We start from the raw sequence: 25,073 nt of genomic DNA on the forward strand, positions 1-25,073 counted from the left end.
TTAAGATAGAGACTGCTCCTGGCTATCTTGCAGTGTCAAAAGGGAAAACACAAGGCTCAACGTACGGCCTCAACAGGAAAAGTTAGGCAATCCTAGCACGGGGCGCCAGAATTTGCCCTCAATTACGATTCAACCACATTGCCTTTTTTTCATCGAGGATTTCAAGTCCACATAGTATTCCTGCAATAATGATTAATTGCGTCGAGAAGTAAAGAAGCTATTCGCCCAGTGGAAACTTCTTGTGGTGTCCGTGTTCATTTTTGTCGCAGTCCGATTCCACTTACGTACCTCATATTGTATTACTCTGCTCGACCCTAGCAGGTTTCTCACGCTCGTTAGTGGAGTGCCCACATGTTACCGTCAGAGCCGCTATTTCTCACTCTTTCCCCGCCTCACAACCCTCCCTGGCCCCGCCTCTCCCTCTTTTCCCAGAGCTCGCAGCTGCTCCCGGGCCAGCCTGCTCAGGATGGCGTTGCACATGGCCTGTCGCTTGGCGGCCCAGGAGGAGGAAATCCGCCTGCTCACCGGGGAAATCGGTCGCCTGACGCGGATGGAGGATCCGGTGACCGACCCCGGCTTGGAACTACTCAGGACTGAGAACGAGAAGCTGCGCTACAGGATCGTCCATCTGCAGCGCAGCCTGAGAGCCGAGCAGGAGGCGGGGCCTCGCGCTGACGGACAGGCAGGAGCGGCTTCCCACAGAGCGCTGCCGGCCGAGGGAACACAGGTAGAGCACGAGCCCTGTCAGCAGCAGACGGCGTCCGCAGTCCGCAGTTGGGGAACGCGGGGCAGAACAGGGGCCGAGCGGCTCCGGTCGCAGGGAAAGATGGGTAATAATGTTACGTGTCGTCCACGTCACAATAACCAACAATCCTACACGCAGTCGTGTTTCTTGTCAGAAATCATACTGATGCGCACCCATACAAAAGCCCATATACAATTCAGATTTTCAACACATTCGTTAAATAAGCTAATTCTATTAAAGACACGAAGGCAAAAGATAATGCTTTCTCTTAAAAACGTTACTTCTCGTGCAGTCCGTGAACAAACACCAATAATATCCATATCCAAACACAAACATCGCTTTTTTGAAGTCTTTGGTAGTCCACCTATTATTGGGCCATGAAAACCATGTGATAAATTCAACCAATCCACAAAGATATAGTCCCACAAACGCTGGTAGTCTCTTAGAACTTCCTCTTTCTTTTACTGTACTAACTTTTGTGCCCCAACCGGTAAAGGATGTATACGTTTTGACCGTGGCACAATTAGTTGTGGCCGAATTCACAGTGATCAAATCGGCCGCAATGGAAATTTTGCGTTGCCAAAACCGCCCAGTTATAAACCCAACCACCCCCTACTTATCTTGTCACCGCCTGGGCCTTTTATGACCCTGCAGTGTTGCATCTGTTCCTCCTGCGCATTGGATCCGACGCTGCAGGGTCTGCTTTTCTTCTTTTTTTGTCCCCCGCCTCAATACCTCTGGAAGCGGAGGGAAACCCCCTACCACCCTAAAGGCAATCACTACGAAACATGGGGAGCAGGGGACAACCCCCGCAACCCCGGCTCCCCATGTTTGGAAGAGGTTATCCAAATTGATTGTTTCAAAACGACCAAGTAGTACTGGCCGAATTCAGCCTATTGTACTATTCAGCCAATTCAAAACGGTCAATTTGGGTAATACCCGGTAAATGCTAGCTTCATTGAATTATTCTCCAAGATCAGCTCCCAGCTGGCTTGTTGTCCACATTGGTACCTACAATGAAACACTAGCCACTGTCTAAATAGGAGAGAAATTGTGACAAACATCATCATAAGTACCATAAACATCATAGCATTCTATAAAACGTCAATAGCATTCATTATCACAATTGTCAGGTAGGATAATCCTTCGCCTCACGTCAATAGCATTCATTATCACAATTGTCAGGTAGGATAATCCTTCGCCTCCATGTCTTTAATAGAATTATGGCTTTCTGTAACAAATGTGTTGAAAATCTGAATTGTACATTGATCCCAGCTTGTAACATCACCCATCTCAACCATCTTGCTAGAGTTGCCGGGGTTACTTACCCGTAAAGTCTCTGTAACGTTACGAACAACTGTGACACTCCCACTGGCCTCACATCTTTCGTGATGCACTCATAGGCTATTAAACATCTCACAGGACAAAGTTTAGGCTAATTCAGGAAGGCTTTGTAGGAGGTTGACCGTAACCCTGTTTTTGTCCTTCTCGCTATCAAGAAGGTCACCCCGGTAGGAGATATAGATTTCCTATTCACCTCTAATGCTCTAATATCAGAAGTTCGTTTACGTGAAAGAAGGCATAATAGCATAGCAAGATTAGCCGGCATAGCCTTCCTAGACAAATCTGAGTTATCCGGCCAAGCCACAAAAAGCTTCAAAACTGTGTCCACATCCCACAATTGTGAGTATTTCTCCCCAGGGGTCTAATCATTCTTTCACCTTTCAAAAGCTTGCATATTAGGGGATGTTTGCCAATTTCTACCCCCTCAACCTTGGGGTGGTCTTCCGAAATTGTAGAGTGTGCTCTATTAATGGTCCAATTTGCCACCCCCTGTGCTGCCATCTGCACAAAAAAATTGCTATGTGCACCACATCTGTTCAATCGGGACACACGTCCCTCTCCATACCAATTACGCCATCTCGCCCCTTGCAGCTTTATATGCTTTACGATTTCCTGGGGCCCAGGCTTCCTTGATAATGTTCTCAGCCTCGCCTGATAATCCCAGCCTAGTCCAGGATCCCCTGAAATCGCTCATGCAATCAGATGGAGGTTCCCTGCCCATACTAGTGGGTAACTGCCTCCTCTGGGATCTCGCACGATGAACTCATCCCTCGGAAGAGCTATTGTCATGTGTCAACTCCAGAAGGCTGGGGAACCACGCTTCACTCTTTCCGATCTGGAGTGATCAGAATCATAGAGGCCTTCTGCCTCCTTGCCTGTGCCAAGGTTCTCGCTATCATCGAGAACGGGGAAATGTGTAATTCCTGTCCTGCTGCCAGGGTTGGAGGAAGGCGTCCGTTGCTTCCGCCTCTGGGTCTGGTCTCCAACTGAAAAAATAAGGTAGTTGGTGGTTCCACCTCAACGCAAAAGGGTCGATCAGGCACACACCCCAACGTGCCATCAACTCCTGAAACACCTTCTCGCCCAGCTTCCAAGCGCTAGCATCCCTGAGAAATCTGGAGTTCAGTCGGCAACCTCGTTCTGGTGACCTGGCAGGTATTCTGCCGTTAACGACACATGTTTGGTACCTTTGTCTGGTACCAAAAGGTACCAAAACTCCTTTGCTAGCTCCGCCAGCAACCTGGATCTGGTGCCGCCCAGTCTGTTTATATATCTGACGGCAGAGACATTATCCATCTTGAGGGGGCACGTAGCACTGTGCTTTCTCTTGTGTCCTGCACTTCAATGCGAATGATCCAGCTAACAGCTCACGACAATTGATGTGCAACGTTCCCTGCTCTTTCCACCTGCCGCCTGTTGGCAGGTCTCTGCATTGGGCTCCCTAACCCCAGCTGCTGGCATCCGATTCGATTATTAGGTCCGGGGATGAGCCAAATATAGCTCTCCTGTTCCACGCATCCATGTCCTGGAGCCACCATCCCAATTCTAACATTGCTTCCTGTAAAATCGGGACGCTTTGCTCATAGTATACGACCCTCCTGAGGTGTTGAATATGTAGCCCATCCGTTTAATACCACCGATCCAGGAATTCATTCTTCTCCTGAGCCTCCTCTACCATCTGAATGATCTTTGTGACTGGACCCACAGTGTCTTGTCGTGGTAGGATCGCTAGGATCTGTCCAGGCCTTTCCGTATGTCCTTCACGTACTTGACCGTAAAGGTGACCGTTTTGTCCTCTATCTCGGGGGTGCCTGCGATCCTCTACGGGAGGTGTGGTCTAGGGCATTCTGCCCGTAATGTATTCCTTACTTCCTTTGCCTTTGGCGTTCTAAGGTGTTTTTTGAAGTAAGACGCTATTTTCTTAGGCAGTTCCCATTCAGACGACCGAGGGTGTATGAGGGCCTCTGGGTCAAACTCCTCTCCCTTTTAATTGTCTTCCTCAGTGACTTTCCTTTTCTTTGTCGCTCGAGGGTGTTATCGATACAACCTCATCATCCGTGTCCTCCTCTTGCCAGTCATCTTCACCCTGCTCCTCCAAGCTAGTAGATGATCTGTCCTGCCACCTGCTCGATCTTACCCTGCATCTCACTGCTTTCCTCTTGCCACTTTATTTCCTCTGTGGCATGCCCAGGGGGGATGGGAGTCTGGGCTCCATGTGCTTTTCTTCCCCTTGTATCTCTCCCCTGCTCTCTTATTCCTTCGAGCTCCTCCATGCCCTTGGAAAACTTTAACCAGTCTTCCATCAGTGTCATCGTTTGAGAACCATGTCCCATACAGGCTCTTAAAGCCTTCTGCAATACTTGCCCCATGTTGGGGTGAACCCTCTTCTGGCGACATGGGCCTTACCTTCTTCGCTGGAGCTACTCATATTAGAGCTTAGTGGGAGGGTGTAACTAATATTAATACAGGGATCTTGGGCCTGTTCCTGTCAGACAATTAAATGCAATAGCAGTGAGACCAGGAGCGGATGATTCAGCACCAGGTTTTACAGGGCACTGTGCCTGTCACTCTAAAAGACCAGCAGGTGCGCTGCATTGTTCGTTCAATGTTCCCTTCTGTGTGCGATGAGCTGTAAGGCTTCCTCAGGTCGCTAGTCAAACTCATATGATCTTTGCTCGATTCCCCCAGCTGACTAACAGTCCCAAGGGTCACAGAAGTGTGTAGAAGCACCGGAACTAATCCGGATCCGACGCGCTATGGCACTCCCTGTGCCCGTTGTGCCCCCTGTCAGCTGGCCTCAGATACTGCAGTCGTTGGAGAATCAAACGACCCAAAGTTACAACAATAACTAACGCGGATATGCTCCGCCAACCCCACGCTGCCTGAGAAACGCACATAAATCTCAAAGCATATAAACACAAGCTCAATATCAGTATAGAAAGTTAACACTTAACTGGCTGCTCGAGCAGCACAGAAAGAGGAAGTTCCAAGAGATTACCATCCTTTATGGGACTATATCGTTGTGGATTGGTTGAATGTATCACATGGTTTTCATGGACCAATAGTACGTGGACTACCTAAACCTTCAAAGTGGGGTTTGAAGTAGAATGTATGTAAAATCTGATGATCTGATAATATACTTCTAATAAAATACTTTTGTATGGGCAGGGAAAACGCGGTTGCAGCTATTTGTGAACATACGTATGTTATACATCAGTACATACAAGCCGCCTCTCCCTCTTAGTCGCGCGTTTCAATGCTGGTGAAATTAGATGGTTTTTTTGCTTGGTGACCCGATTAAACCCAATATTGAAGTAACATGCATGTTGTGCTTGGTGTTATGAGATGACGATAAGCATAAAGCAGTTGTAACCCCGTTGCACCTAATGTAAACATAATCCTTACCCATAGACAAAATTGTGACAAATAAAGGCTGTGGGCTTTATTAATTGTAGCACAATTGAAAATTATACACTTTATGATTCCCAACTGCAGATGTGCTGCTTGACTTTGCTCTGTGCTTTTGAGCACTTTGGGCCAGGAAAGGGAAGGTTGTCCTTTGCCACCAGCGTGACGTTACTCCTGAAGTTCCATTTTCCAGTTCTGTGCCTGTGGGACATGTTCTGTTATTTGGCTTGTGCTAAACCCCTGTGCCTGATGTCCGTTTCCTTCCTTGTCCATTCCGCAGCCCACCACTCAAGGCAACGTCTGTTGCCTGTGTTATCTCCTTCAGTGTATTGTGTTGGAATTTAAAGTTTCTTGCAATGTGTTCCCCTGCTTTTCTTTAGGTTGGGTGGATGGGATTGGAAAATAAATGGTTATCAGCATACACTGAAAACGTGTGCACTTCTTGGAGAGCGCAAGGTTCTGATTTCTGTGCCTCAGGAGCCTATTATTTAAGGGCAAAATAATGCCAGATCAAAGCCGCCCGGACCTCGCATTATTTCAGTCCGGCAGGGCACCCTTTCCACCTATATGCCTGGCTCCATAGTTTCCTTGCCTAACGCATGTCCCCCTTTGAAGTGGGGAAGTGTTCCCTTGGTGTTCCTTGCCCAGGCCCATCGCCCATTTGAGATATTGTGCCCCTGCCCAACGAGCGCTGACCGAGAGAGGTGGGGGTGTGCCTGTCAGTCACCCTCTTGACCTCCTCCCCCCACCGACCACTAGCTCAACTCCCCTCCTATCATCGCCTGTGCCCTTTAGCTCCATGGGTGCCCCATTCCGTGGCACATGGCACAAATGGAGATAATGTGAGGGAAGTGTGAGGTGGACAACTGTGTGAAGGTTTCTCAACAAATGCCATTTTATTAGATGGGATAAAGGCCTCACTATCCCAACCCTGATGAGGATTGCCCTGCCTGTAATAAAGAGGAAACTCTCTAACAAAGGATATCTGTCCCTCATACATACAACACATAAATAAGGAAATACATGGCAATTCAAAGACAATAAAATAATGATAATGGAGTTTTTAATGTAACCACAGTCTCTCCTTATAACATGGGTGAATTCCCTTTCCCCAGATTTAAGTAGGATTCTGCGTCAGAGTTCCAAAAAGAAAGTAAGGAAATCCTGATTTGCAACCAAGTTCCAGCACAGTTCTTTACAACTTCAACTTGTCAACAGAAAGTTTCAACACTGCAGTGATTCAACAAAGAAACAGAAGGCTCTTCCTCTTCTTTGAACAAGTGTACGGATTGTACTCCTCAGATAAAGAAAATGTTCTCAGTTTATCAACCTCAACAATCATTGTCTTGGTCAGGATCATTTGCCACAACTGACACGTTCTACAGAAATATAACTTCTTTGTAACAACTTTACAAACATCTTCCTTCAGCACCACTAACATAAATTGTCTTTGTCAGATCACTTTATAACACTTCATCACCTTCTACCTGGTTTACTCCCATGCTAGGTATACTCCTCCAAAGGTGTGCCATCCGGGAATACTTCCCCGCCCGAACAGCATTTAACAATCATTAGTGCCTTTTATGATTATGATCAACTGACAAGAGGTTCACAACTTCACAATTTTGCAGCTTCAAACTTTGAACAACTCTTCAGGGAAAACAAGATTCACATTGGTGCTCTTTAATACTCTGTAAATAATGCTCCTCTCCCTCTGAATATCCTTTTCCAGAAGGGCAGCCTTTTTTCCTTTTTTGTTTCCCGCCTGCGCAAGTATCCAAACACTGACAAGTATAGGGTCTTATTCTGCTTCTCCCTTGGCTTTGGCAATGTAAGTTTATACCAGCTTTTACAATAGGTTGTACAAAGTATGGGCAACAAGTTTCACAATTTATGGACCATTCATTAGCCCCCTTCTGCCGTTGGCCATATCTGCTGTATTGTATTTGTCTTGATTTAAGTCTCTCTTGGCTTTGACAATGCCTGTAGGTATTAGTTCTTAACAATACTGCCCCATCTGGTTGCTGGGTATTCCACAAACTCACACATTTAGTCACAGCCATTTGGCTTTGTTAAATAAGGCTTTTGCTGCTTTTCAATAGTTCAGTATTCAAAATGACTTTTAGAGCCACTTTCACTCCTACGCGAGTGCTGCTTACTTGATGAACGCCTGTCTAGAATGCGCAAGCGTGTTCAGCACTCCTGGGTCTCTTCCAGCGCGTGAACTCACCGGGTAAGGCTTGTGCTTTCCATCCCCTCGCAGCTTGCAGGACTTCTGCTTCTGTGACTCTTCGCGACTCGGCAAACTGTTTCTCTTAGTCTGCTGTTGTTCACACCACCTGCAACCGGAGCTCCTTTTGCTCCCGAGGCCCTCCGGTACATGCCAGCCACCGGAGATATCCTCCTGGGAAGGAAAGTTTCCCTTGCTTTCAACTCCCGCTGCGCAGCCTTTGCAGAACAGGTCCCCAGATGGCAAGCTTCCCTCTCACATGCTTCCCGACCTCTGCACTTCAGATTTCGGGAGACGGACACTCTCGGGACCGGCAGCTGATATCTGCTGAACAGTGGTCCTAGCGTCTTCTCCCTACTCCAGCTTCTGCCTTGGCCGCCAGCACGAATCACACTGCTTCTGCTTCTTGCTCTCTCTCGTGGCCTGCACCTGAGTGGGCCTTTTAAGCCTCTGTCTCCCTTAGTTGTCGGTCATCTGAGTTAACGATTTGACCACTCCTGCAGCATTTTACCTTTTTAGCCCTCTTCTTCGTCCGAGTACTTGGGGAGGGGCGGTTGGGGGGGAGGAGGGGGTGGGGAGTCATGGGACTTGAAGTCCATAATGCCAAAGCAAATTTTTCGGTTTTGATTTTCATGTTAAAACTCATCTCTGTTCCCTATAATATTCTTTAGGGGAATATTATAAAGATCAGTTATCAGACTTGATTGAAAGAGGAATTCAGTTCTTTTAGGCTGTTATTATTTACAGATTTTCTTTCACTGCACCTTTGGGCGTTAGGGAGGTTTTTCGCTTCATAAGTCTTCAGGATTTCGGACAGATTTTTATTTCTCACGATGCCCATGACTTTGTGATTGTTCTTGCCCATTTTTATATGTTTAGTTTGTGGGACAAATATATGGTTATCACAACAAACTATTAAATATTTTGGCATTGAGGAGGAATCCTCCTTAGGGGAAGAGCAATACTGTGTCTCAACCTAGAGTCCTCTCGTTCCCCTGGGTACCGGGCCCTTTCTCCTCTTAGGTGCCCTTTCTCCTCCAAGGTGACCCTCCTGCAGAACACCACACGAAGGTCAGGATCAAAAAGCGTCTGCCTTTCACTGGCCACCTGGGAGGAGACCTTAGGTAGGGATTTACTGAGGAGTCTGTAGGATTCATCACAATAAGCCTAAAGCAGTTGCAACATCATTGCACCTTATGTAAACAATCATTACCCAAAGACAAAAATTGTTGTGACGAATAAAGGCAGTAGGCTTTATTAATCATAACACAATTACACATTATACACATTATGATTCCCAACTGCAGGTGTGCTGCTTGGTTTTGCTCTGTGCTTATTTGGCACTTTGGGCCAAGAATGTGAAGGTTGTCATTTGCCACCAGCATGACGTTGGTCCTGAAGTTCCATTTTCCAGGTCTGTACCAGCAGGACCTGTTATGTTGTCTGGCTGATGGTAGCTTCCTTCCATTAGCTTCCTTCCTGGCCCATGCCATCACACCCGAGTGCGTCCCCGGCCACTCGGGTTCCCCCAAAATTACCTTTATCTACATCCCCCTCTCTGTTAGGACGTTGAGGATTCCTGCTGAAAACAATTCCATCCCTTTTATTGTTGGGTGTATCCCATCCTTGTGAAAAAGGTCTTGATTGGTCAGGGATATTCACCCAGTTCTAATAAAATTGAAACCCATGTTCCTGCAGAACCAGTCGATGCCCTTGTTGAGCTTCTTTCACGCTATATCTATGGCTTTGTTGGAGATTGCCCCCGTCCATTGCCTTCTGGGTAAAAGTTGGGACATAAAAATCTGCGTCTTTCCGGCAGTGTAGTATGCTCGTTAAGGATGTGCGTATATAATGGACTAACTATTTCATCCCTAGTTACATTGTCATTGCCCCCCTGGTCTATTATTAAATATTCTGGGGGGGTCTCTGAACCCCACCAGGTCAGCTAGCTTGTCGTGTATTTCTTCCCACTGCATGCCAGGGGTGCCCCACCATGCTGTGATAGTCTTTTTGAAAGATAGGCCTTGCCTTGTGTTCTCAATCCATATTCCTGTCCTTGACACAAAGGAGTGCCCTACGATCCAGGCTGACCTGAGAGGGCTGTCATCAACTGTCAAAAGAAGGTGTTGTGTTAGATTAATTCTGGCCTTATGTATCTTTTGTAACAACCAGATACCCAGACCAGTGGCAGATTCATGGTAAAGGGCTCAGCGGGCAGCACCCGACAAAGGCCCCTAGGTGGGCGGGTCATGGAGGCAGAGCTCAGGGTGAGCGGAGTTAATTGCAGTCATAAGAGCACAATGGCAAACTTACGAGACAAAAGCTTTTTTATTTAAAGTTGTCTTTATTACAGTTTTTTTTTAAAATTTATTTTTATTTTCAATAAAACCAAACAAAATAACACACATTACAACTGTTTAGGACGTGCATAATCAGCATCCAACAATCACATTATACAGTGTAATTCTCCGTCCTCCCCCCTCCCACCCCACAAACTAGAGCCGGCACACTCATGTCATCTACAGGAGCATTATCAGGTATCGCAGTGCTTGTGCACTCATCCGAGTCCTCTAATTCGTTATTGTTTTGGTGAGGGTTTGCCATAGAGGTCACCAATTGCCGCCAGGCCAACAAGGGCCCTACTTCCTCCTCTCCCCCCCTAGTAACCGCTTCAAACCAAACTACGGATTCCGCCTCCGCCCATCTGAGGAGGTCCGTCCACCATAGCTACACCTTGGGTCTGTGGGCTACCTTCCAGCCCATTGCGATCCTGCGCTTGGCCAGGATGTAGGCTAAATCCTTCATTTTGCTTATGTGCTTTAAATCCCGTGGCCTGGGAAAAATCCTGAGCATGCATGGCCAAGCTGATCCCACGGCCAGCTCCACTCCCCCACCAGCCAGTTTAGTTTTAATCTCATCCCAAAATCTGTGCACCTCCGGGCAAGCCCAGAACATGTGTAGCAGCCCCGCTACCACCTCCCCACACCTGGGACATTTCTGCGTAGCCGAGCCTCCAAACCTTGCAATTTTCCTGGGAGTCAGATAAGCCCTGTGAGTGACATACAATTGGAGTTGTTGGAGTCTCGCATTCCGGGATACCTTTTTATGGTACCTTTCTCTCTCCCATTGCCCATCGGTCATGGGTCCTCCTACTTCCTCCTCCCAGTCCTGCCTCAGTTGAAGCAGCTCCTTCCCTACCTTTGCTCTTAGAAGCTCGTATATTCTAGATATTTCATGCCCGCCCTCCGAAACATCATACATCGTTTCCAGGGAGGCATCAGGGTCATCCGCTAGCACTGTCTCCGGCCATCTCTCCCTAACCCGTTTCATGAGCCTAGCGTAGGTTTTATACTGGCCTTTATGCAACCTCTGAAATTCCAATGCCTCCCCTTCATGCCATATGTCCCCAAGGGTGGCCAGGCCTACCGGTTCCCAATATCTACGGACCGCTTCGAACAGTTGAGTCGTTCCCGCTTAGTGCCACCAGCGGGGCCTGCTGAGAGAATGGCTCTATATCACCCATCATTCTCCACGTTCTGTGCCAAACCTCCCAGCCCAGCCTCAATAGCCGCCCTCTTCCCACCAGTTTGTTCTTTTGTAACCACACCACTTCATTCAAAAAGTATGGGGCCGAGTCTTCCCGCAGAAGCCTGGCTTCCGCCGAGTCTTCAGTCGACAGCCACCTGGCCACGTACAGCAGCTTCCCCGCCAGATAATAAAGCTCAAAATTTGGCAGGCCTATGCCCCCCCTTGTCACATGGGTTCTGGAGTTTCCACAGGGCCACTCTGTTCCTGGAGTTACCCCATATGAAGCCCCTGCACACGCTATGAAGTCACACAAATAGGCTCCTGGGAATCAAAAACGGGACATTCACAAAGAAATGCAGGAGTCTAGGCAGGACCACCATCTTAAGCAAGGCCGCTCTTCCCATCATAGTGGGGGGTAATCTAGACCAAAACACCATGCTGTTCTTAACTCCCTCTAATGCTTTCTCCGTATTGTGTTCGTGCTCCGCCTCGATCTTGTGGTAAATATTTACTCCCAAATACCTAAATGTCTCAGTCTGCCATGGTATCGGCAGGATAGGCAGCCTCTGTAACGGGACATTCTTATATCTACCCAAGAGGAACAGACTAGACTTCCTGGGGTTCACCGATATGCCCAAGAGGGTGGCATATCGGTTCATCACCTCTAGCACATACTGCAGGTTCTCCTCCGGATAGCGCAGATAAAGGAGCATGTCCTCTGCATACAGCGATACCAGGTGTCTACCACTTACTGTACTAATCCCCACCTCCCCGTATTGTTGCCTCAGACATATTGCCAACGGCTCTAATGCCAGAATGTATAGCATGGGTGACCAGGGGCATCCCTGTCTGGTCCCCCTGCTAAGTTGCCAAGTATCTGAGATTATGGATCCTGTTTTAACTCTCGCCACCGGGGTGCTGTATAACAACTGGACCCACCTGATATATCCAGGTCCCATTCCGTATCCCCACAGGGCCGCTTTCAACCAAGGCCATCGCACCGAGTCAAAGGCTTTGACCGCGTCTAGCGGCACGAAAGCCAGCTCACCCGTATCTTCCTCAGTGTGGTCAATGATGTGGTGTAGCCTCCTATGGTTATCTGTAATGTTCCTGCCGGGGACATATCCCATCTGGTCTGGGTGTATCAGCTTACCGATCACCCTCTTCAGCCTATTGGCCAGCACTGCCGTAAGTATTTTGCTGCCCTGATTCAGCATGGACAAGGGTCTGTAAGACCCACACTCCACGGCCGGCTTGCCTGGTTTCAGGAGTGGGATGATCATCGCCTCGCGAAGGGACAATGGCAGTTCCCCCCTGCTTATAGGCCTCGTTGAACATGGCAAGCAGTGGCTGAAGCAGTTCCTGTTTGTATGTCTTGTAAAACTCACTATGCAACCCATTCGTCCCGGGTGCCTTACACGTGGGCAAATGTTGGATCACCACCTCCAGCTCTTCCGAGGTGATGGGGGCGTCCAATTCCGCACATTCTATTTCGTCCAGGGTGGGCAGCTCTATGTCCTCTAACGTGTCCAGTATGTCTTGACTCCTATCCTCCCCTGCGTCCTCATATAAGTGTCTGTAAAACTTGAGGAACTCCTCGTTCACCCCCTCCTGGGTATTACAGATGCGACCTTCCTCATCCCTAATCTCACTGATCACTGTGCGGGGGGTCTCACTCTTATACAGCCAGGCCAGCAATCTGCCCGGCTTATCGCCCCCTGCGTGTAGCCTCGCCGTGTATTTCTTGTAATTTAGTCTACATAGCCTATCCCAGAGTCCACTGCAGGTTAACTGTAGGTCTTTTATCTTATCGCTATTCTCACGGGCGGTATCCTCATGTCGTGTGAGACCCTCCAGCTCCCTTTCCGTTTCCTGAAGTTCCCTTTCGATGCCCCCCTGGAGCCCTTTAGATTTCGAAATGGCTACTCCACGCACCACCACCTTGAATGCCTCCCATACTGTTCCAACCGAGCGCACACTACCTGTGTTTATATCAAAATATTCCTCGATGGCCTCCCTCAAATCCTCCCGGAACCCCTCATCTTGTAATGCCTCAGTCCTAAATTTCCATGTCGGGATCCGCGCTCTGGGGGGGTTGGTGTCGCCACTCTACCACCAAAGGCGAGTGGTCGGATAGTACCCGGGCCTTGTATTCCGCTACCACCATTTCTCCCGCTATCTCAGCCGCTACGAACACATAATCTAGCCTCGTGTGCAGGTCATGTGGCGCTGCATAGTGCGAGTATTGCCTATCCATTGGATGCAACCTTCTCCACACGTCTTCTAGGCCTAGATCTTTTAACAATGTCCCCAGTGCTTTGGCCGCCGGCGCCGGCTTCCCCGCTTTGTCGACTGACCTATCCAGGGTGCAATTAAAGTCCCCTCCCCACACCACTGCACCCCCAGCCAGGGGGCTAATTTTGCTGTAAAGGGACCTGAAATAAGCCGCTGTATCATGTTTGGGGGCGTACAGATTTATGATGTGCACTTCCCAGTTTTCCAGGAGTCCTGTCACCACCACCATTCTGCCCTCTGGGTCTACCGTTGAGCTAAGCACCTGGAGCGGCACATGCGGCGCCACCCAAGTGATAACCCCTCTAGCGTACGCAGAATACGTAGCCCCCACAACATGTCCCCTCCATTTTCGCCTGCCAACCTCCAACTTCTCCCTTGTGAGATGAGTCTCCTGCAGAAGGGCTATATCAGCGTGCATCCTTTTTAAATACAGCATCACTTTATTACGTTTCAGATAGTTATTAAGGCCCCGTACATTCCAGGTCACAATTCTGAGATTACCCGATGCCATCTACTCGGTTTGTTCCCAACCCACCTCTCCCTTCAATGCTTCCCTTGATGGTTTGTTTTCCGACTCTCCCCCTTCACTCCCCTCAACAGTTTCCCCCCTCCCTGTTCCCCAACTCCCATCCACTGCACACAACCCGGCTCCTACCCCCACCCTGCCCTACCCCAACAAATGCCCAGCTCCATCCCTGGATCTCAGGCCCACCCGCGTCTGGTCCTGTCCCGTCACCGAGGATTATGACCCCACGGGGCATCACAGATCTAACAGTGACCTAACTAAGTATATTACTATTGGGTACAAGGGATGCCTCCTAGGAGCTCCCAGTCGTCTATTTTAGGATTGGTGCGTCCAGCGGGTCCAGCCAGTTGATACTACATCACACTCCCCACAAGCTTAATACAACTCTATATTCAAGTCCCAATGTCTTGGCCATGTCACCCCAGGTGCCACAGCCATCTGCTACTTATCTCCTGTAGCTCCCATCTGGGGTCGGCCCTGCATATCCAGCCAATCCATTGCCTCGGTCGGTGTCTCGAAAAAAAGGGATCTGTTCTTATAAAACACTTTCAACTTGGCTGGGTAGAGCAACATGTAACAATGGCCTGCATCCTTCAGCCTCCTCTTCACCGATCCAAAGTTCATCCTACTACGCTGTACAAGCAGCGTATAGTCCGGGTAGGCCGTGATTTTTGCTGAACCCTTTTCAATCGTTCCTCCCCTCCGGAAAAATTTGAGGATCTTCTCCCGATCCCGATAGTTCAGGATCTTTGCGATCAGCGGCCGCGGGGGGCCTCTGGGGGGCGGTCTCCTTGTGAAGGCCCTGTCCGCCCTTTCAACCGCGAACCCCTGGGTCAGCACCCTGCCTGTTATCTCCTGTAAAAGCATGGATTCCACATATTCTGTGGGGTTTGACCCTTCCATACCTTCCGGCAGGCTCACTATACGGATGTTATTGCGTCTGGCGCGCCCTTCTGCTTGCTCAGCTCTGTCCTCCAGATTGCCCACCCGTTGCACGAGGGCATGGAGCTCCTTTCCATGTGCGGCGCACACCTCGGTGTTCGGGGCCATCTGCTTCTCCAAGGCCCCAGTGCACTCTGCAATCGTTCGCACGTCCTGTCTCAGCAGCTTCACCTCCTCCTGGACCGCTCCGATCTTGAGGTCCAGGCCCTCCTGCAGCTCTTTCATTGCCTGGCCCAACTTAGTCTCCCAGGCCACCTTTAGTCTGCGATCGCTGTCAGCACCTCCTGGATCGTGACCGGTGTTTCCGCTGTTGCCGTGGGGGTCTCCTTGCTCTTGCCCCCCTCCGCTTCTGGGGGCGACCTGGCGTAGGCCTCCATCGTGGGCTGTTGGATCCTGGGTCTAACCACTTTAGAGGACATCTTGCTATGTTAACTGGGCAAGGGCCTGCCGTGCCTCCCTCCGCACAAAGGTCTGCGTGGTCACAGACCACTCTCAGCAGGCCAAGTATGTACTTGTCTCTTCCCTCGCGCCCAGAGTGGGCCGTGTCCTCCCATGTGCTCGTACCCTCTCGGTGTCGTGGCCCGGTCTCTGTCGTGTTCCTTCCGTGGCCAGTGCTCAAGTGCGCTCACCTATTCGCCGCACTCCCTTTGTTCCCCCTCTTCCGCGATCACAAGGCCATCCGGCCCACAATGCCCAGGCCCAGAGGGGCCACTTTAAGTGTCAGGGGATCAGCAATTGTCTCGCATCAGCCTCCACAACTGGCCTGCACCGATGTTTTGTCTGTCCCTATGGGGTTTCTCCCATCTCCCTGTATTAACAGAGTTAATCCGCAGCGCTATGAAAACTGCAGCCACCACCGCCCGCTCGTTCGCGTTGGCCCCAGGATCCGCGGCCACCTTATTGGTGCGCTGCCACAATGAATCTTCCTGGGTTCCGGCGACGTTCGATCCGATTATGCCGCGGGCCCAGCGTCGGCTACCAGTTTGCTCAACGAGTCTCGGCAATAAACAGTCCGTAGGTTGTACCAGCTCCGGGTGCGTGTGCCTTCAGATGTGCGCTGCCTCAGTGAAGCAACAGCGCGTTCCGGGCAAACACCGCGGTCTGCTTCTAATCGCTGGTCTTGGAGTTCGATGCAGGGGCTTTACAAGACCTACATCTCGTGACCCCTGTTGTCCTCTTTGTCTCTACCGCCATTTTGTTCGACACGTCGATTCGGGGCCCGCGGCGAGCAGACGAGTATAACTCGGTGTCCTCACCCTCCACTCGCATCAAAGTTTCAGCGAGTGTAGCCGTCATCTTCACACGCATGGACATTATTTTCCGGTGCCGGCCGGTTCCCGTGCACGCACTTCTCCTCCAGGTTCATTGCAGGATCAGCGGAGCTCCACGAGAGCACGTCCCTTTACATGGCGGTCCAAGCTACGCCCCCCCGTCTTTATTACAGTTACTTGTGTTTAGTGGTCTGTCTAACTGGAAACAGCTGGGCCTCCTCAGCAGGCTTTGCTGTCAATGGTAATATTAGATGATCAAGCCTAAAACTAATGTTGGAAATGAACATGTTTCTAGGCTAAGGGCAAAAGAGAATTACTTACAGCTTATCAAGACCACACATCTTGTGTCCATGTTGTATAAAAATATGTTTCACTTTGCACTGTTGTGCATTTGAGTTCTAGAATTGTTATGAGTCAGAGTTTCAGTTGGTTGAGTTTTACCAGCAGCACAGGCTGGGATCTTCAGGCTCAAATAAAGGCCTTTACCAACTTACCCACGGTTCGCCTTATCACACTGCTTTTGAATCGCATAGTAAAGTGGAGCGGGGGTTAACTGAGACGTGCACAGCACAGTAAATTGTTTCTATGTTGTATATGCAGTAGTTCAGACACTTATGCCCTATGCACGCAAAAAATACTGCAGACATTCACTGGCACTTATTGCTGGTGCTTATTTCCAACACCGAAAAAATGTAGTACATAAAAACACATGAGAAAATCTGGGGTAGCTCAAAAACGAAAACCATTAAAACCTACTCAATAGATGCTACAGGCGTTAAGCGCATGTATTCATGAACGCTTGGAAAGTAGCATAGTTGTGCAGATTGAATTCAGGAACCCAGTTGACTGAGTCACCTAATTAATGAGGTGCTCGCTAAGTTTATGAAGCTCATACCATGTTTAAACCCTGGTCTCTCCCACCGTCTATCAGGGGGTATGTTCACAACCTCACGGCCAGCGCTACTTCTGAAAGCAAGGGGCATCTCAATGCCTATGTGCTTAAAAGGACATGCATATCACATTCACCTCCCACTTGGACCCTGTGGCAAAGACCAGTGCATGAAGGAGTGGGGCAAGGAGGCCGCTAGTGGTGAAAAAGACAGCGAAAGGCTGCGTACAACCAGTATCAAAGATGTATTGGTGACAAACCAGCGCCGAGATCTACGGATGATGCAGCCAACTCAGCTGCTAGAAACACTGGCCTGTATAGAACTCGCTCACAGGTACTGCAACCCCTCATCTGGCCCACTTTGGTCCCAAAAAAACAGTCTGCACTAGCAAGTTAGGCTAGCCCTTCATTGCATTTCATTTATAAGAGCCCTGCTAGGCAACAGAATACATCTGCAGTAACTCATGACGCCATCTTGGAGGCCATAATGGTGGTCAAAATCGGTGCAGCATTGGGGATTCCAAGATGGCCACTGCAGCTTCAGGACATGTCTGTGCCTCTATCTTCTTCCAGAAGCTAATGGGAGCGATAGGGGTTGAGATTACTTCGGTGATAATCCCGGAATTAGCAGTGTGACTGAAGCTAAATACTGAGCTTTGTTGGGTAGAACGCTAGAAGAGCTGTTTATGGAGCCGGGTCGATAGAAGAAGGTAAAGGAAACTTGGCAGATTGCATTGCAGTGTGGCCCGTGCATACTGGGCGTGGCATGGAATACATCCGACGTTGGACTTCGCGCTTCCCCCGGTTGATGTGAACGCTGGGGGAAATTGAAACATCCCACCCGCAGGAGCGGCAGGGCAAAGACAATTACAATGGACCGGAGACTCGAAATGCACTTGACTGCAGTGACGAAAAGCATCGGAGCAGGGAATACACGTGCGGCGCAGAACTTATTAATAGAAGCGGGCGGAAACCCTTTTTGAACTCTGGAATGCAGATTGTGGTGGGCGAGCCCGTGCCTCGGGCCGCCCCGTACTGTCACACACGCACATTCACACAAGGAGACTCGGGACATACGTGTGTGTCTTCCGGAGTCCCGGCGGCAACTGCCGCACGGACGTTCTTTATTCGGAACGTGCATGCGCGATCTCGAATGAGGCTCGCGCATGCGTCGTCCGTACCTGCGACGTCACACTGATGTGGCTAAATGTACTTTTAAAGCACTGTCAGTAGCAGGAGTCAGCAGGACGGCGAGAAAGCTTGGCGCATGTGCTGATGGTATTAGTCTGCATTGAAACACACATGGAGCCTTAGAGAGAAGTGACTCATTGCAGCACCGACAGGCAATCCTGGCAGGGGGTATAGGCGTGAATGTCTTTGGCCAGTATGGACGTTTAAAGGATAGTTCCGGGACTTTTTTTTTATTGTTCCTATGGTTCGGCCATGTGTTTTTAAGCATAAATCGGTAGATCGTAGAAAACTTTCCTATGGACCTTACCCGACTTTTCGTCCATTAACGCACTCGAAAACATCCGCCATTTTATGATAATCCTCTCACTTGCCGCATCGCCCTGGCTCACCTGCTTTTGCGGCACTAAATCAAATCCCCCGCCCCTGAAACAGACTTGATCAAAACATTCATATTCCCCGCCTCTATCCGTGACGTGACTGAGCTGCGTAGGCAAACGCGCCCAGGCGTCTTCTACGCGACTCCACCCAGAACCAGGAAATCAACACAGATGAGCTCAAACAACACAGCGCGCCACAATTGGGAATATGAAACTGTACTTTTAAATTAAACCGCAAGATTGTAAATTTGGTAAAGTACATTTATTTGACATCAAATGTTTTGAGAATATTCAGCGATTAGCATTTTTATTTGCTCACGTTCCAAAAAGTTCGTTTCGAGGCACACAATGTTCCTTTGCTGTACACAGGGTCTTAGATCATCTCACAATACAGCGCCACAATTCGGAATATGAAACAGTGGTTTAAAAGCAAACGGCAAGATTGTACATTTGGCAAAGTACATTTATTTGACATCAAATGTTTTGAGAATATTCAGCGATTTGCATTTTTATTTGTTCACGTTCCGAAAAGTTCGTTTCGAGGCACACGATGTTCCTTTGCTGTACACAGGGTCTTAGATAAATGAATTTTTATTTGCTCTCGATCCAAAATATTTCGTCTTGAGGCAAGCGATGTTCGTGTGCAGTAGACAGGGTGTTGGTTTACGATAAAATAAGCTCTTCGGTCGCACTGATAATCGCATGGCTATTCCAACAACAAGGCACTAGGGCACCACAACGGTCTGTATGTTGCATCTAGCCGTTAGTACCGCGTAAGGGCATACTTGTACTTGGCGATCGTCCCACAAAATGGTCAGGGTGCTAACGTTGTTCACGCGGAGAAGCAACTTGCGATTATAGAAGCCATCCGCCGGTGTCTGGTACTCGTGACACAGACAATAATGGACGATGTATCTATTTGAAAAACATAAAAAAAGGAAATTAGTCTCACCATCAGATCTTTATTAAAATTATTCATTTTATATATTAGGTCTGGAAATTATTTCATAGCTAGGACAGTGCAACTGGGTTTTATACGTCAAGGGGGGCTGTAGGATACTGAGACAGTCCCCCAGTGCAGGGGTTGACAGGGAGTGCAGGTGGAGAGTGCAAGGGCCCAGGACCGAGGTCGCAGACAGTGGACAAGTTGTAGCAGGGGAGAGGGAGAGAGAAAGCAGAAGCAAAGAGGAAGGTTTGGAGGTGCTTCCGTAAAAGGAGACGGTTCTCCCCAAGATAGTGCGCGGTACAAAACAATATGCCACATAGAATGAACAAGTACAACTTAACCCGTCTTTAAAGCTACTGTATAGTAATTAAATTGCGGTATAAACTCATCTAAAGAGTTACTTACATTATATTTGCATTTTCCATTGTGTCTGTGCGTAGGGCAGCCCCGAAATACCACTCCTTCTATGCCGACGTTTTATTTCTTCTAATGAACGAACATGAAATGGCTTTCGTTTCTGAAATTATATTCATTATCGTTTCTTACGTGGTCCCGACCTGTCAAGGTCAAATAACAATAGAACCTTATACTGAGTCGTGGGCCATTCTGGCACTCGAGAAAAAATCAAAGCAGCTGACCTTCACTTTGAACGAACACACATTCCTAGTTAGCTACATTCAGTGTAAGGCCGTCTTACAGGACTTGAAATTTACACTCCATCTTTGCATTTTGTCTGCGTGCTTTGCTGCCCCACAGAACCATAAATACGGAGACATTCTATATTTTTGGAAAAATCATTTATATTAGTGTTTGGTTTAATTTAATGCGCAAATGAACAAGGTTGGATATATAAACATATTCAATGGGCCTGCGACATGAGGCGACTCGAGAGAACAGACAATCAAATTACAATCATTTAAACCGTGATGTGTATTTCTCAATGAGCTCTTCTTTAGGTGGACATGGAACAGAGGCAATGTTGGGTGGCAATGCAGTTGTCACCTGCACAGGTTCGTTCACAACTCCATTTATGTGCCTATCTAGGACGTCAACAATAAGTCTCTCAATAAACTCATATTGCATATCCTCAAACACTGGTTTGATCACCCATTGTTTACTTCTTTTAGTGAAGGCCTTATTGTAGCGAAGCGTCCCTAAAATTCCGGTCGTCCTACTTTGTTGACGGCCGACATTATGGTTATGTGCCAAGACCGCTAAAAGAGTCCGATTTATCATGCCCTCCATGCCAAAATGCAATCGTTTTGGCCTGTACTTTAGGCACATATTGTGGAACACCTCCAAATCTCCTGTGTGGCAGAATTCCGTGAGTCCCCTCAAAGCTTTTGTTATAGTTTTATCAAATACAATCTTTTCAATGGCTTTGTGAGTGGGTGATGAAGGAATCAACCACTTCTTCTTCCGTGCCTCCTCTGTGGACAAATGGCCATGTTCACAATTGTGGAAATGTTGGTTCGTGTTCCAGCTGTGCACGTTTGTACAGTGTAGCATTACTGACCGCCATTTTTCCAGTAGAATTTCCAACGACCCTCCACATGTTTTTGAGCTCCACCAAAGATGGTTGCTGATTGACTTGGACCACTGTGAAATACCTTGCATATCTTTTTTTTTACCTGCAGCCGACAATTTTTTATTGATTGTTTTTGCAAGATGCCAAACGTCAAATTGGTGATTTATATTTTTGTACTCTTCTCTCATTGTCTTGGCAATTGAAACGTGTCTGTCCGTGGCTATCAGGTCGATCACCATTCCCCGCGATTGTAGTTCTTGCAATGATGCTACAAAGCCAACTTTCTCCATGGCCACTGAGGATGTACTTTGTGACACCTGCACAACCACCGAACTCACAATTTTCTTACTTTCCATGTCCTGAAAGTGGTAGGTGCAGTACTTGGCTGAAAATCCTGGGCTGTCGCACTGTCCATCACCGGCTAGCCTGAACCGTTTGCCCGCGAATGTACTATCAATAGACATTTTTTCCATTCTCCAAGCTTCGCTAATGGCTGGAAATAGATAATCGGTTTGGTATTTGTAGAACTGAGTTTTCGCAATGAAACGGATTCCCACAAACTGAAAGAAAGACTCTAATTTTTTAAAACTTGAACCACTAAAAAGTGCAGCCGCTGCACAAAGTAGATTGCCTGCTGGCAGTTGTCCCAGCGTGGGTTGTACAGACCATGAGAAAGGATGATATTTTGTACAGGTGGCATGTATTTTAAGGTTAGTGCCTCGAATTGCACGAGTCACATTAATCAATGGCTCCCCACATACTTCCCCACCTACCGAATGCCCACATTTCAACCGAATAATAATATCAATCAAACAACTATCGAATACAATGAATTTGGCCTCTTTCCTTATACTGTCACTCTGCATCCCAGCTGTTTCGGCCTGTAACGTTGAGGACATGTCACTCACATGAAAGGTAGAATCTCTGATATCGTCTTCCGCTATGTTCAGTGATATTGAAGGTGTTTCGTTGTAGTCCACTTCATTCTCTTCCATTGCAACATCTGTTCCTTCTCCGGCAATGGGTGAATAGGACAATTTCTTCAACTTTCTCGCGGTCTTAGTTTTTGCGGGTGTGGATTCTGTGAATTTATCTCCAACTGCATCCGAACTACCAGGAGGACATTCACTATCAATGGCTGGTGGTGGTATAGCTCCGTTGTCAATCACTTCATATTCTTCCCATTGGCACGATGCATCTCCAGTCTCAAGTCCCTGCCAAAAGGTTTGACCAGCAACATCTCTCGTTCGCTTCACTGTCTGTGTAGATCTAGTTCGTACACCCACTCGCAACTAGAGGACAGATTGGAAAAAGGATGTTCAGTTTAAACACAACTTACAGTATTGAACTATTAACAGTGAAAAACAACATAATATAGTGACCAGGACACTAACCTTCTTTTGCTTTCTTTTCTTTGAAACTTTCTTGCCTCGAACTTCAACATCAGGACGCTGTTTCTCCGACTCGTGTGTGCATGTCTCCACTTCCTCTTGCGCTGCAACGACTACATTTTCATGATAAGCACATCCATCACGCACTAACGCTCCATCGACTCCCTGAAACATAGAACTTTCATTAGTATGTATAATAATATCGAAAACACAAAATGTACTTGGGGACCAATACCCACGTACACCTCAATAGCAAAACACGAATGAACGCTTTGTGTAGAACATTCAAACGACAATTATTCACGCATAGTTGATCTAGTTGGATGGAACTGTCAAGATCCATACCTCTGGCTCCTCATAGACTTCCATTGATGATATTATTGAAGATGATGCTTCAGTGACTCCCTGAAACACAGTAATTGCATTAGTATGGTTTTCTATTTTGATAAAAAGAACAGAAACTTTGTGCAGGCGTGAACGGCTCATCTAAATAGACCTGCACAAATGATCAGTTGTCTAAAATAAATAATGGATATGTAAATATGATTCGATTTGCTCGATCGTTGAAAGTGTCACCACCCAGAGATCTGCATCAACTACTAGGGGTGAAGTTCTTGTAGAAGAAGCTCCGTCATCTCCCTGAAACATAGTACTTGCGTTAATAAAGAAGGAAGTATAGCGGATGTAATCACGTCATATGATTTCGCTTGATCGAACTGTCAGTATCCATACCTCGAAATGCATAAGAACATCAAGGGGCGATGTAACTGCGGTGCACACTTCTGCAAGCTGTTGCGCCGACCCGTAACTGCATGCTCCCCCTTCTTCTTGGACTAATTCTCCATCGACTCCCTGAAACATAGGACTTTCATTAGTAATGAACACAATATTGAAAAAAGAAGACACATAGGAGGGCGACGACAGACGGACATATCAATGGCTAAAAACGAAAGAAACGTGTGTAACAATCACGCTACAAGAATGCAAGATCTGGTGATCTCCATCGATGGAACTGTCCGGAAACGTACCTCGAGCATCTGAGTGACATCAACGGTAGTCGTCAATACGTTGGACTCCTCAGCATCTCCCTGAAAGACAGTACTTGCATTATTTTGGATAACAATAATTTTAACTGAAAACAAAGACTAGAGGACGAGTACAAGGGTATACCATTAGGTAAAATAATCACACGATAAATTAAAACTATTGATTTACATGCCTAAAACAAGTCAGTGGCAGAATAGCTAAGTAAGATTACCCGATAGGCGCTTGAAGTGGCTGATGACTGCAATAACGACACGGATGGAGAATCTTCCGCCTTCATATTGAGTGGATACATAAATGGGAAATTATTGTTAGCTAATGCTACACACTACCGCAAGGCCGAGAGATAAATACGTAAACTTGACTCACCAGTGTAGGGATGTGGACGAATAGAGTGGGAATAGCGGTTGAGAGCAATTTTCGCCTCGCTCGCGGTGTGTTCTTCTTTATTAGCAATGATGTGGAGTACATGTCAGAGGTAAAGTGCCTGCTGCAGATGCGGTATCGATCACCCCTCTTGTCCGCAAAGACCTCTAGGACTCTACTTTCAAGCTCAGACGGTGGATATCCGCAATATCGGACCCATTCTCTTATCTGATCTATTGTCTTAGGGAAAACATGCATTATAGTACCTTCAGATTTATTATGGGTCTTCGAAGGGCAACCGCCAATGGAACAGGCAGGCATTGTGGAAAGTTCTGAAAAGTAAAGATCAACAATTCTCTATGAATACCAATGTAAACTCAGAACATGTGACTAGTTCCTTGCATGTACCGTCTTGAACGAAAAGAAATTGGACGCAAAATGATTATGGTACATGGCCTTACCTTGACGAACAAACAGTTAGATGCAGGGATCAGAGTAGTTTCTTGTCGTAGAACAGGGAGCAGTTCACAGGTTGCAAACTGACGAGTTTCCTCGAAGTGGTCACGGAAGTTCACAGAGACGAAGAGCAGATAACCAGCACCTTCACGGGTTGACTAGCAAAGCGCAAAGAAGTGCTCATTAGAAATATGAAGTGGGTTATAAAGAATTCGAAACAGGGGTGTGTTTGTGAATGAATGACGTGTATATGTCGTGGCATTATGTGGATTGCAGGGGGCCGTCCAGCGTGAGGGGGGATGCTTGGCAGGAGACACGGGGTCTGGAGGTAGACATGGGAACAACAACCCATGCTCTATAGACCACTTTGAAGTGTACATGGTCTTTGGTACCTCTTGGCCTTTATCGCTCCCTGACTGCTCCAGTTGCCAGCACAAGTACCCCGGTGCGAACTGCCTTTGATAGGGCGGGGGGTGGATTGGGGCGGTGGTCGTGCAGACAAGACACAGGAAGACTCGTGAATGGAGACACACTTATGTGGATTGCAGGGGGCCGTCCAGCGTGAGGGGGGATGCTTGGCAGGAGACACGGGGTCT

General features: G+C 47.8%; 1 protein-coding gene across 1 annotated transcript in view; it reads left to right on the plus strand.

The window, feature by feature from the left end:
• Window positions 1-325: 325 nt before the first annotated feature.
• LOC138504438 (threonine--tRNA ligase 2, cytoplasmic-like) overlaps window positions 326-25,073 on the plus strand; it is a 375,818-nt gene continuing 351,070 nt past the window's right edge. Inside the window, exon 1 of the mRNA XM_069624937.1 lies at window positions 326-727. Coding sequence (XP_069481038.1) covers window positions 467-727 — 261 coding nt within the window. The 5' untranslated portion in view covers window positions 326-466. The remainder of the gene's footprint in view (window positions 728-25,073) is intronic.

This window comes from Ambystoma mexicanum, chromosome 11 (genome assembly GCF_040938575.1).
Source record: "Ambystoma mexicanum isolate Mex_15411 chromosome 11, UKY_AmexF1_1, whole genome shotgun sequence".
Lineage (NCBI taxonomy): Eukaryota > Metazoa > Chordata > Amphibia > Caudata > Ambystomatidae > Ambystoma > Ambystoma mexicanum.